Source organism: Pieris brassicae, chromosome 4 (genome assembly GCF_905147105.1).
Source record: "Pieris brassicae chromosome 4, ilPieBrab1.1, whole genome shotgun sequence".
Lineage (NCBI taxonomy): Eukaryota > Metazoa > Arthropoda > Insecta > Lepidoptera > Pieridae > Pieris > Pieris brassicae.
In genome coordinates this window covers 19,545,561-19,559,948 of record NC_059668.1, presented here as the reverse complement: position 1 = coordinate 19,559,948, position 14,388 = coordinate 19,545,561, and the positions used below count along the sequence as shown (strand labels likewise).

The following is a 14,388-nucleotide window of genomic DNA, read 5'->3' as shown; positions in this document are numbered from 1 at the left end:
CAAAAACATTACACATGTAGCTCTACAGTTAATAATTACTTATTTAAAATTTTCTTGCACCTTCTTCAAATATATATAGTATATATTTTATTTTGTCAGAAAACTCTTCCAGATTACAGGGGCTAATAATATAATAATATTACAGATGACATCAATGCTAGTCCGTGGATGGTCTTCGAATACATGGAATGGGGAGATTTAGCTGGCGTACTAAGAGGATCTCGAGGTGGTGGAAGAGCTGGTCCTACCTTATTAGAACCGGCGCTACTACACATCGCTCTTCAAGTAGCAAGAGGCATGCAGTATCTTGCTTCCAAGCGATTCGTCCACCGAGACCTTGCCGCTAGGAATTGTTTAGTTGGAGCGAACTTATCGGTTAAAATAGCAGACTTTGGTATGTCCCGTGATGTGTACACCTGTGACTATTACAAAATGGGCGGAGAACGACCCATGCCAGTGCGATGGATGTCCCCTGAGAGTATAGTTTACGCTCGATTTACCCACGAGTCTGATGTGTGGTCATACGGAGTTGTCCTATGGGAAATCTATAGCCGCGGTAAACAACCTTATTACGGCTGCAATAATGACGATGCAACGAAACGAATCACAAACGGTATCTTACTGGTCCCACCTGAGGACTGCCCGCAATTCGCCTGTAGATTAATGAGAGAATGTTGGGCAACGGATCCTAGAAATAGGATTGGTTTTGACGAAATTTGTAGGAAACTCGAAGTAGCGGCTGCGGCCAATGGAAGTACTCAAATAAGACTGCCCCGACCACCACCGCCACCGCAAGATTCTACAGGGTATTTAATTCCAACAAATCCACCGTGTAATGCAGACTATATGAAGCCACTACCGGACCTGGATCCCGATTCAGAGTTCAGTGAAGACGAAGATATTGATGATGACTACACTTGACGTCAAGCCCCGGCCCCAGTGTCTCAGTACGTGCCGCGAGCTTCGCCCTTGGCTGCAAAATCCAAAGCGTTTACATTCCCGTCTCAAATGAGTGTGGAACTATTCGAATGTTAAACTTTGTATCAATATGTTGGTAACTATAAGACGACGACGTAAAATACTCAATTATGTTAGTTACATACATGTTATATTATTGTTGTACAAATAGCTTTACATTCATGTACAATATTTTGGTACATATTTACTTAAATCATAAAAAAGATGTAAATGTGCCATACATTGACCAAAAATTTATACTATACTAATTACTATTAAAGAATTTTGTCTGTTTACGTTTTCTAACGTATAGTTAAATACCAGACTATGATGAATTTAAAAAAAATATATGTTCTATTTCGTACGAAGTCATTAATAAAATTAAGATAAAACTTTTTAAGTGTTATAGTAAATAAAATTAATTAAGGGACCTGCATAATAAAAACGAAATGAAAAATTCAATTAATTTGTTATGACTAGGGTTTTATAATATTCAGCATATCTTTCTGTTTGATACAATAAAATAAATAAACAAAGCTTATTTTAGTGAATATGTCTCGTAAATCTTTTATAGTCTAACAGCGTATGTCAATTGTCATTATGGTGTTCATGAGCGAGGATTTTGAAGAAATTAATTTTAAAACCATAGTTATCGAATTACTTAAAATAATGTAGGTACGATTCACTTAAATCGATCCCATAAATTCGAAATCATCAAACTAAATAATTATTATTTATAAAATTGTTGTAAATTGTACATATTATATACGTAATAAATAATAAAATTTTAGAAAAAGATATTAAATGATTACAATGTATACCTACCATATTTTGCCTGTTAATTATTTTTGGATGTTCATAATAAAGATGTCAAAAGAAATATACGTATCGTATTTTATTACTAAGAAGAATTTTTAGGTTCAACATATAGTATTTCTAAAAGCGAATTTTAAAATTTACTTAGGAAATATTTTCATAATTTTGACGTTACTGAGTTTTGGCTTGCGGCGCTGCCACACGAGCAACGAAGTACAACTTTTACTCAACTTGAGGGTTTTTCTGGACGTAGAACGTGGTTTTCTATTGCGAAAATTTCAAATCTTCAATTATCTAAATGGGCTTCCAGTGCTGTCAGTTGCATTTCTAACTCAAGGATCTTGCCGGAAGGCAATGTCTTTTTGCGTGCAAAGTCGGTATTCTAGTACATTTCATATTGCAAAAGTTGCCACTACTCCACTCTGAAGTCCGCTAAGTCTGCTTGGCAGGCTTCCTCTCGAAAAAGTAGTAGTAGTAGAAGTATCAACTTCTATTGTTCTTACAAAAAGGGAGTAGGTGTCTAAGTTTGGTCTTAAAATACTTTTTACAATTCTAATAAATAGGACGAGAATAAATAAAAGCGGAGAATACCAAATATGTATATAAGGTTAAAGATTAAATGTGAACTCAGTTTTACGCACTTAGACTCTCACTGGGTCCGTTGTGCGTTAAGTCCTGGCTAACTAAGCCAGCCTAGCTCATTCCAGAAGCACAGGTCTCCTGGTCATCACCGGCTTCGCGGATTTCTGTTCGTTGAAATATGTACATTATTAAATGTAACGTTAAAATATATAAACGATTGTAAAATAATATGTATCTTGTTATGCCTGCGATATTTTCTATTTAAATAAATACGGTATATAGTTTGTAGTTTTGTTCAGGCGCATTTCTGAAATTTGTTTTATTTTTCATTCATATTTTTTTCATTAGTAAATATTATGATAGGGTCTTTGAAAATAAAATTAGTTATCATTTAAAAATTCGAAAATTGAGATCTCCAGTCATAATAAATAATGAATATACAAAATCAATTGATCATATTTAAGTTAATCATAATTTGGTTATTAACATATCAGAGTAGCTGCATTCAAATACCTGCACCTACTATTCGAATTTGGTCACCATTTTAGATTTATATTTCTACTGACCTCCCCTTAAGCAGGAGAGGAGGATGATATTTCTGCCTAGAATTAATAGAAGATGGATTCATAAATGCTAAGCCGATTAGCCTATTTAGGCTTATTTAGTCTATTTAGACTCATAAGCTTACAAGGAATATAGAAATTAGAAACTTTAGTTGCAACTGAACCGTAGCTTGTAGCTAGCAAGTGTAAAAAAGTTCAGAGATTATAAAGTAAAGATAAAGCATTTCAAAGGTAAAACTCCTGTAAGAGTGACAATGCTTATAAAAGACACGATAGTAACTTCTTATGGTGTTTTAAACTACATTTTAAATAATCAATTCATTGAATTAATTATCTATGTAAATAGACTTAACAAATAACTTACTTAATAATTTCACTATCGTCAAGCGTCACTATAACACTATCAATGTCATTTTTGTTAAGCATCACTATAACACTATCAAATATCAAGTTTGACAGTTTCATTGATCTTGCGGCTTTTGTACATAACTGTCGTCTGTACGTACAAACTACAGACTTTTTATTTGAATTTCTTGTTTGCAGTGGTATCTAAATTTTATTCACCAGCGTTTACTCGTTTTGACTTCCACAAACGTTAATAATGGTACTAATTAGTGTGAATGTAAATAATGAAACTGGAGATTATACTTAGCGTTTTTACTCGTAATTTAAGTAAGTGTACCAGCCGGATTTCTAGTGAAAATGCCTCCAGTAAATTCAAAAGGGAAAAAGAACGGCACTGAATATGGGGTAAATATTTATATTTTATAGAATAAAGGGTTTGCCTTTTTTAGTATTACCGTTATTCAGTGCATATTTGATACATCATTATATATAAGCCTGGTAGATGAATAAAAAACACTTTTAATTTTTAAACAAGCCAACAATCAAATATTTTAAAAATAGTTTCATTCTATATACTACAGTCGGTCATCCTCGTATTACTTGTGTCCAAAACTTTTGTATGACCTTATTAACAGTGTATTGTTTATTTAAAAAAAATTATACTATTAAAATTTCTTTTAAAAAAATTGGTCAAAGTTGCATGAAATTGTTTGTAATAACAGGCTCAATGTTCATAATATTTACATAACAGTAGTGCATTGTCTTGCAATAAGGTTAAGTAGTAGTTTGGCTTCATTATTTATAATCTTTACTTCTTATACAAAACACAGATCAAATGTCAATAACACATCTTACATTTCAGAATATTATAACAACCAAATGCACAGTTTTGGATTTTGAACAGTACATACAAGAGAACAAAACACTATTATTGAATGATCCTTTAAGGGATATACTTTTGTATCCATCAGATGATGTTTCTGTAAGTATGTTACAGACTATTAATGACTGAAGAGGTATTTATAAAGACATGTGTATTATACCCTTACTGGGTAGTGTCATTTTCAATAACAACAAATGTAGCATTGTTTATTCTTAACAAATTATGTACATTAAAATGTATGTATAGAATGAATAATTTACTAAAGATAATATTTAGTTATCTAATCCCTTAAGCGATACAGTTAAATAAGTGCTATATTTTCAAACAACTAAAGAAATTGTAATGATGTAATTGATTCTTTAGAGTGTAGTTCTCCCCCGGAGATGGAGAACAGTGACAACAGCCGTCCCTGATGTGAGAACATCTGCAAGATGCCCTCTTCTTACTAGACAAGCTCTCCTTAGCTATGCATCCAGTTGGAACCTTGTTCATTACAAATATAGTAATTACTCAGGCTCTTATCATAATTTGCCTCGGTAAGGTACTTTCCTGTTTGCTATAAATTGTAACTAGCTCATAGTTTACCGCAACTATTAATTATAACTTAGACAAAGAACTTTATCATGTGTAATTTATAATAAAAAGATACTACTATTAAATGATTATATTATTCTTAAAGGAAACTAATAACAAAGATAAGCATGGTGATGCTCTATTCTAATACAAATTATCATAATAGAGTATAAACATAAGTGTAGTGCTAGTGCATGTTTTTAGTAAGTAGTAAAGAATTTTCTGTATCCCCTGAGGATGCTGTTATTAGGCAGTGCCTGTGATGACTAAATGAATTGATACCAATAATTCAATTGATACACTAGCATTAAAGCTGAATTAGGTAGAGTATGCCAGGAACACTTGTTTATCCAAAACAACATTAGGAAACACTAAATTGAACACTCAAGTTTTTTAAACTATTTATCTGGAGAAAATATTTAGAAGGTTCAACACAAGTTTGCTATTTCAAGATCAACAATAAAATTAACAGCAACATCCTATAATTAATATTAATTGAATTGGAATGGTATCATAAAGTGAATGTGTTGAAAAATTGCTTTACCTATTAGCAAATTAATTAGAGTAGAAGTCATGGTCAGATCAAAGCTGCAGATAAAGAGAGAAGGTTATTGTCAGATATTAATGCATTTTTGCATATAATATAGCCTTGATTTTATTTATAAATATCGTTTTATTTTTATTTATATAAAGACTAAATCTTAATTTATTAGTCTCACTTACATGGAAATTAATTATATGTTATAGATTATGCTATCAGAGCAAACTAAAATATTACATATTTATCATTAGCTGACCATCCTTGCCCTATCTAAAGAGTTTACTTATGATGTCTAAATTATTTCCTTATATAAAGGGACAGCTGGATTCTTAAATTAAATTATGTAATTTTTTCTCATATTCCTTATCATAAAAATTCTTATTGTATTTAGTTGTAGAAAAATGATTCTCTAAAAGTTGCTTAATATTTTCAGGCCCTTTGATACAAAGTTGCCGATTGAAATTTATGACCTCGATACTGAAATAGAGAATGAACATGAAGCTCAAAACAAAGTGGATGTTGGAACAAAAGAGGGATACCTTTACAAAGGACCTGAGATTGGCTCAGAAAGGATGTTTAGCAATCTTGCTTCAAAATCTTTTAAGAAACGATATTGCTCAATGGTTAAAGAGGCTGATGGTACATATATACTTGAAGTATATAAGGATGAAAAGAAAACTGATACAAAGCTCACAATTGTCATGGATTTTTGTTCAGAAGTGATCAGGGTATGTTTTAGATGTTTTCATATATTCTAACTCTCTATATCTAGTGTGCAGGCCAGTTTAAAAACATGTTTCGTAGGGTTTAGTTTTAGAGATTTGCTCGCGATGTTTTATAATACATTAGTGCACTTCAGAGTTGATCACACTCTTATCATCATGACAACATTGCACTATAAGCGCTCCTATTGTACATAACACTTATCCTAAAAAATATAAGTTATAATGTTGACTTTACTTAAAGTACTTCTAAGTTCTAAAAGAGTAAGTTACTTTATTCTTTAAGATTTTAAGACATAGGCTGTAATTAGCAATAGCCAACTTGTAAAAACCTATTGTAAAAATATATGTATTAGGTATTCTAATAATTTATTATATTTTAATAAAATTCTTTATTAATTAGCTAGATAATTAATTTATTCTAAATTTAATTTTAGAATACAAAACGCGGTAGATTTTGTTTTGAATTGCGTATGTCTGGGAACAAAGGATACACATTCGCAGCTGAAAATGAGGAAGAAATTAAGGAATGGATTAATTGTTTCACTTCAGCGCTTAAGAAGAACCAAGATCAGGGAAATCATCAAAATGATGAGATTTTAGATAAAGGTATAGTTTGTCCTTCCTGTTCATTATGTTTCTGTTGGTATGCAGTTAAAGTTTTTAAATATCATTATAACGCCAGGCGGTTTAGCAGAAAAAATGTATCTTAGTATTCTTATTAAATAAACTTTCTTTTTAATTTGCTACAAATTTGTCCATGAAAAAAAAATATTATACATTTAAACCGGCATTAATTTCGTTCATTTAATGAAGTCCAATATATTTTTAAGTTCAGCAACCGGCCACCTAGTGTAATATATGCTAATTGTTATCTATTTAAGAAAGTTTTACCTATAATATTTATATTATAAAAACGTCTCAACATTTTACTGATCCACTGACATTATAACAGCATAAAGAAAAGGCTAAAGACTTAGGAAAGACTCGCAAATTGTAGTGGTTCAAAGATTTTATGAAATTTATAGACACCTGTTAATCACTCCAAGTCGGGGTTACATCTAATTTAATGCTCAACTTTCCTATTCTCAGATGCGGACATATCCTTAACAGGCGAGCCCCCGCCTCCCATATACGGCACATTGAAAGGCCTAGAACACAGTATGAATCCACTACTCATGCGATATTCACGGGAGACTGACCTCTCAATCGCGGCAGCGAGGAACGAATGTCGCTCGAACATATTCAACTTGCCATACAAGAGATCGCCTTCACCCGAACCACAATTGGAACCATTCAAGTGAGATAAGGGTTTATATTAGCTTATTTAGATAATTACATTGTCCTCGAATTTTTATTTATGATAAGAGCAACTAAGTTTCTAATTAATGCGTAATTAGTTAAATTCTTCAAAGAATTGAACGCCGATCTACTTTAGTAAGAAGTCGGCTATCTTAGATACCATTTTTCGACTTTCGTTCAAGTACAAAACTTGTTCTGTCCTTTGCGAAATTCCTTATATGAACCAGGAACCATATTTTTATGATACAATGTTTCATAAAGGAGTGTTGACTCGGGCTTCAGCGTGTAACTCCCTGCCTGAGGTTATAGGTTCGGTAACAGCTATGCACCAATGAAGTTTCTGTCTTAAGTGCGCATTTAATACGGTGTACGGTGATAAAACCGGCATGTCTCAAATCCAATAATATTGTTTCATAGATTTTCTTGTCTATGAAAAAAATAATGTAATCTGAGGGCAAACAGAAATTAACAGTGTTGGCCTAGTGGATACGGCGTGCGATTCTCATCCCTGAGGTCGTAGGTTCGATCCCCGGCTGTGCACCAATGGATTTTCTTTATATGTGCGCATTTAACATTAGCTCGAACGGTGAAGGAAAACATCGTGAGGAAATCGGCTTGCCTTGACCCAAAAAGTCGACGGTGTGTGTCAGGCACAGAAGGCTGATCACCTACTTGCCTATTAGATTAACAAATGATCATGAAACAGATACAGAAATCTGAGGGCAAGCCCCATATAGGGATGTAGCGAAGCTGGATTATCATTTTGTTATTAATGTTTCAATTTGGAAAGTTCAGAAGACTGCAAAAAATTTAAAAGCAATGCACCAAAGTATTTTATTGGGTGGAAAAGAAAAAGATAATCAGGATATATGTATAATCATTCCTTTTATCAAATTGTGTTTAAGTAAGTGGTAGTGGTGTAAAGCAGTTTGTTCACAATTTATTTATAAAACCCAAAATTAATTCTTCCTTGAACAAATATATCTCAACAGGTCTTTATTTATACTTTACCAACGTCCAATCAAATGTCTAAAATACTGTTATTGTATTTCCAGAGAACATTTCGGTCAAAGAATATTACTGAAGTGCGAGAGTCTGAAATTCAGATTACAAGCACCCATTGATGGTGACAAAGAGTTGTTATGCCAAGTCGAACCTTATTTTACTCACTTAGCAATATACGATGCACGTAGCGGAAGGAAAGTGACGGAGAACTTTCATTTTGATCTCAATCACACGGCTGTTAAAGATCTTATAAAGGAAAATGAGTGTACCAAGTCATTGGTCGAGAACTTTAAGTATGATGTCAAGGTGGATGTTAAACAAATACCGGAGGATTGGTTCAATTCAAAGAAACAGGTATGTGAAGCTTTCCATCTAATTTGTCAGTATTCATTTAGTATTGTCTTTTGTTAACATAGCTTTTACACATTAAGAAAACACTTTTTAAACGGATTGAAGCTATGTATTATTATTATAAACTTATGTATTATTTATATAATTTAAAATTATGTAAATAATTATAAGTTTTTAAAAATGATACATAGCTTCAATACGTTTAAAAAGTGTTTTCTTAGTATTCATTTATTAAAAATTTCTTACATTAAAAATAATTATTAGGGATGCAACAGGCGGCCTTATGAGCGATGTTACACTACAATTTACAGGAATTAAATTGTATAGTTTTAATAATTTTGAATATTTTTCTTGACACTTCCCTGTTCACTTTATATGTTAGTTTTTTTTTATTCGACAAGGCCCAACAAGCTGTTTTTAAAACTTCACAAATTATTATCTTTACACTAATTCTACTTTGTTATTTGTAATATTTCGATTGTTAGGTTATCGAAAAAAAAAATTTTTTTTTTGAATTTTCTCTCTACTGTTATCACAACACACTATGCTATATTTCTTTAATTAATGAGTCGTAATGAACACACTATGCTATATTTCTTTAATCAATGAGTCGTAATGAACACACTTTGCTATATTTCTTTAATTAATGAGTCGTAATGAACACACTATGCTATATTTCTTTAATTAATGAGTCGTAATGAACACACTATGCTATATTTCTTTAATCAATGAGTCGTAATGAACACACTATGCTATATTTCTTTAATTAATGAGTCGTAATGAACACACTATGCTATATTTCTTTAATCAATGAGTCGTAATGAACACACTATGCTATATTTCTTTAATTAATGAGTCGTAATGAACACACTATGCTATATTTCTTTAATTAATGAGTCGTAATGAACACACTATGCTATATTTCTTTAATCAATGAGTCGTAATGAACACACTATGCTATATTTCTTTAATCAATGAGTCGTAATGAACACACTATGCTATATTTCTTTAATTAATGAGTCGTAATGAACACACTATGCTATATTTCTTTAATCAATGAGTCGTAATGAACACACTATGCTATATTTCTTTAATTAATGAGTCGTAATGAACACACTATGCTATATTTCTTTAATTAATGAGTCGTAATGAACACACTATGCTATATTTCTTTAATCAATGAGTCGTAATGAACACACTATGCTATATTTCTTTAATTAATGAGTCGTAATGAACACACTTTGCTATATTTCTTTAATTAATGAGTCGTAATGAACACACTATGCTATATTTCTTTAATCAATGAGTCGTAATGAACACACTATGCTATATTTCTTTAATTAATGAGTCGTAATGAACACACTATGCTATATTTCTTTAATTAATGAGTCGTAATGAACACACTATGCTATATTTCTTTAATCAATGAGTCGTAATGAACACACTATGCTATATTTATTTAATCAATGAGTCGTAATGAACACACTATGCTATATTTCTTTAATTAATGAGTCGTAATGAACACACTATGCTATGTTTCTTTAATCAATGAGTCGTATGAACACACTATGCTATATTTCTTTAATTAATGAGTCGTAATGAACACACTATGCTATATTTCTTTAATCAATGAGTCGTAATGAACACACTATGCTATATTTCTTTAATTAATGAGTCGTAATGAACACACTATGCTATATTTCTTTAATCAATGAGTCGTATGAACACACTATGCTATATTTCTTTAATTAATGAGTCGTAATGAACACACTATGCTATATTTCTTTAATCAATGAGTCGTAATGAACACACTATGCTATATTTCTTTAATTAATGAGTCGTAATGAACACACTTTGCTATATTTCTTTAATTAATGAGTCGTAATGAACACACTATGCTATATTTCTTTAATCAATGAGTCGTAATGAACACACTATGCTATATTTCTTTAATTAATGAGTCGTAATGAACACACTATGCTATATTTCTTTAATTAATGAGTCGTAATGAACACACTATGCTATATTTCTTTAATCAATGAGTCGTAATGAACACACTATGCTATATTTATTTAATCAATGAGTCGTAATGAACACACTATGCTATATTTCTTTAATTAATGAGTCGTAATGAACACACTATGCTATGTTTCTTTAATCAATGAGTCGTATGAACACACTATGCTATATTTCTTTAATTAATGAGTCGAGAAAAAGCAAGAAATTTCTTTTAATAGTCTAGATTAGTCATGTGTATGGCATGTGTATAGTTGTTCTTTATTGGTTTTAATAAGTATTATATATACCTAGAGAAACGACAAGCGTAAAATTAATATATACATTTATCAAGTCAAGTGAAATCATTTATTCCAAATAGACCATCTAAAATGGTACTTTTGAACGTTAAATAAATATAAAGATCGTAGTTGCACCTTACAAAAGGTAGCTTCGTGTGAAGATAAATGGGCAAGAAACTCCACAGTTACTCTTTTAAAATAGGACTTACAATATCTGTATACATTAGTAAAATAACTATATCTGAAGACAATGTACCTACTCCTAGAATAAAACTACTATACAGGTCAATTATTTAATTTTTTTAGTATACATGTTTCTCACACATTTCCAAATATCGAAACCGTAGAAATTATACATTAAAAAGTAATTTAAAAAAACAATATTGTGCGTGAGATAAAAAATAAAATAATTATAATTTTTAGTATTATAATAAAAAATAACAATATCTGTGTTTCTACTATGTTCAATTGGTTTTATATATAAAACTTTGTCTTGCTTATAACCTAGCATTTACACTTATTCCTGTCGTTCGTGTTAGAATAAAGATCGTTTTACTAGAAAAATATTCTTGTTATCGGTCTACGGTTGTTAGGAGGCTGGATTAATATAATATTAATTTTACATTTTTAGGTGATGTTATCAGTGAACAACCCACACCCAGATTTATTTTTGGTTGTGAGGATCGATAAGATTCTTCAAGGTCACGTAAGTCAAGTGCTGGAGCCCTATCAAAAAGCCACAAAAGACCCTCGATTAGGCCTCAAAGTCCACAAAAATGTGCAGGCCTATGCAAATCGTGTTGGGAATTATAGGATGCCCTTTGCTTGGGCGGCAAAACCTTTGTTCAGGTATTTTTCTTTTTACGACACCGTACCGATTATGAATGTTCCTGTTTCTACAACATACTTATAAGAAGCTGTTTATAAAAAACTTAAACATAGAATTAATAAAAAATTCATCACGTTATACTTCACCTCTTTGGTGTCGGTTAAAAACTTGGATCTACGGTATAAAACACTACAATAAAACACCGGAATTAAAATATATATTGGCCTTATAATAATTCATTAATTATAGATTTTTATTCCCATGTAAATAACCTAACAAATTTAATATCCATTAATGAACTTATAAAAACGCGCCTAAAGCATATAGATTTTTACAGATTATATAGTAACGATTTGGATACAACACCAGAATTCCCAGCGATTTATCGTCAGGAGCCAAACAAAATGTCCGACGATGACTTACTGAAAATTCTGCAAGACTTTAGAAAACCAGAAAAACTGGCTAAATTGAATGCGATACCTGGGTGGCTGTCCATCAGTATCCTACCGTGTAATGAACAAATACCAAGTATGTACTGCTTACAACAAATTATTTTTACGGGAAAGTAGAATTATTTTACAGTCAGCAAAATTTAATTATAGGAACTACCGTTATGTAGGTACTAGGAAAGTTTACAATCTGGCATAGTTTTACACAAAGTGTAAATATTTCAAATAAAAGCTCATTTCATAATTCGTAACAATTTCGACTAAAATTTTGTGATGATATTGCAATACACTAGATCAGGCGTTAGTCAGGGCAGCAATCTAGGGCCATGCAGTTTGCAATAATGGTGAACGATTTACTTAAGTCATGCTAGATGACAAGCGCAAGGGGACCCCTGGGGGGTCTGGCCATATTGAATAGTGTAAGGGAAGTAAAAATATTATGGATTCAATTCCTCAACTCTGGAACCTCTTAAGATTACAGCTCTCTTAACTATTGTTAAATTTCTTATATATAACAAAATCAAAATAATAGTATTAAACATTCTATCACGCCATTTGATAAGGCTTTGAGCATGACCTAGAGGTCCCAAAGAAGTAAGTTCTTGAAAAAATATGTAGTTGTCTCGAGTATTTAACATTTCGTACAAATTGAATTCATTTGGCTCCAATCCCAACTCCCAATCTTAATCATCAAACTACGCCTTGAAAGATTTTAGGGCTTAACTTGTCTTTTTAATCTTTGAAGCTATTATATATTATTTATAGATTGTATGACGAGTTCCTATGCTGCACTAAAACCGTTTCCATTGCCACCAACATCGCCATTAACGTTGGAGCTCTCTACATATAATTTTGAGCCTGAACAACCGTATGCAGCATACATTCATCACCTATACGTCCGACCTTTAGCTCTGAATTTCGAATCTCAGAAAGTCTTCGTGCGAGCGCGTAATATTTCATGCACAATCGAATTGAAGGACAGCGATACGGGCGATGTTAAAGCGTTACAGGTATTAGTTTTTTTGTAAATAAATAAAATCTGTTTTTCATTTGATTTTTCAAATAGAGTAACTATAAATTATTCTGATGATAGCAGCAAATGCAAGTTTGTGTCTTACTTCCACTGTTTATTTATTTATGATATTTTTTTTTCGCAATTAAGTCTACTAATATTTTTAAGATCCCAAAAAAGGCATAACCAAGTTTGTATCTTCTTCAAAAACTACTCATGTTTCACTGAGTGTAATCGTAAATAGTTGAGGAATGCTTATGTACTTAGAAAGAATTGTCAAGTATAAATTTGGTCACTTTTGTCAGACATAATATATGCTGGTATGGCACCTGGCCATATCCTCTTATATATATCCTCCTGCCAAACGCTTCGGCTTTAGACGGTCAAATGCATCTCTTACTTGTGCTGATGTGTTCACACGGTACCCACTGCCATCGTCTCCTCCACATTCAGCTGTGTTGATTATTTTTAAGTTTACGGTTTTTAAATCCTAAGATGTATACTCCCTTTCTTCAGCACAACGAACGATGACGTATAACGTGTAGTATAAAACACATATTATTAGATAAAGTATTAAACACTAATAATTATATTAATTTTATTTTTAGATAATCCACGGACGTATAGGTATGACAGACCAGTACAAGTGTTCAGTATTACATCATAATGCCAACCCGAGCTGGTGCGATGAGGCCAAGATTCGACTCCCGACTACGTTAACCAATCAACATCACTTGCTCTTCACATTTCACCATATATCCTGCGATATTGCTAAGAAAAATGATACCAATGTGGAAACTTGTATTGGGTAAGATAAACAATTTTTGTATGTGCATGCAGTCTATGTGTAAATTTTCCATGACCCTTCGTCCTACCGCAATGTTGGGAATGCAAAGCAGAAGCGAAGAAATACTTAATATGTTTTTACGAATTTTAATAATATACGTACTAGCCTTGTGCACGTATACGTTAAAAAACCATCGTCTCTTTATATTCTAAATTCAAAATCATGTAGTTAACTCAATGACCACTTATTCACATCATAAAAGAAATATATATGAAACGCTTATAATTTTTAACGCCACATTTACTGCCAGTTTTCGAATTAAGTACGTTGAACGGAAGAGAAGAACTGGCAATAATTTTTAATCGCCATATGCT

General features: G+C 31.8%; 2 protein-coding genes across 3 annotated transcripts in view; both read left to right on the top strand.

Moving 5' to 3' along the window:
- The window catches only part of LOC123708815 (tyrosine-protein kinase transmembrane receptor Ror-like), a 35,253-nt gene extending 33,441 nt beyond the window's left edge, over positions 1-1,812 (top strand). For both annotated transcript variants that reach the window (XM_045659721.1, XM_045659720.1), the window contains exon 8: positions 146-1,812. In XM_045659721.1, the coding sequence (XP_045515677.1) occupies positions 146-921 (776 nt within the window). In that variant the 3' untranslated portion in view covers positions 922-1,812. The remainder of the gene's footprint in view (positions 1-145) is intronic.
- Positions 1,813-3,400: 1,588 nt separating this feature from the next.
- The window catches only part of LOC123708631 (dedicator of cytokinesis protein 9), a 49,617-nt gene continuing 38,629 nt past the window's right edge, over positions 3,401-14,388 (top strand). The window contains exons 1-11 of the mRNA XM_045659436.1: positions 3,401-3,668; positions 4,126-4,245; positions 4,510-4,682; positions 5,694-5,988; positions 6,420-6,591; positions 7,075-7,282; positions 8,340-8,643; positions 11,569-11,786; positions 12,104-12,294; positions 12,981-13,225; positions 13,836-14,035. Of these exons, the coding sequence (XP_045515392.1) occupies positions 3,621-3,668; positions 4,126-4,245; positions 4,510-4,682; positions 5,694-5,988; positions 6,420-6,591; positions 7,075-7,282; positions 8,340-8,643; positions 11,569-11,786; positions 12,104-12,294; positions 12,981-13,225; positions 13,836-14,035 (2,174 nt within the window). The 5' untranslated portion in view covers positions 3,401-3,620. The remainder of the gene's footprint in view (positions 3,669-4,125; positions 4,246-4,509; positions 4,683-5,693; positions 5,989-6,419; positions 6,592-7,074; positions 7,283-8,339; positions 8,644-11,568; positions 11,787-12,103; positions 12,295-12,980; positions 13,226-13,835; positions 14,036-14,388) is intronic.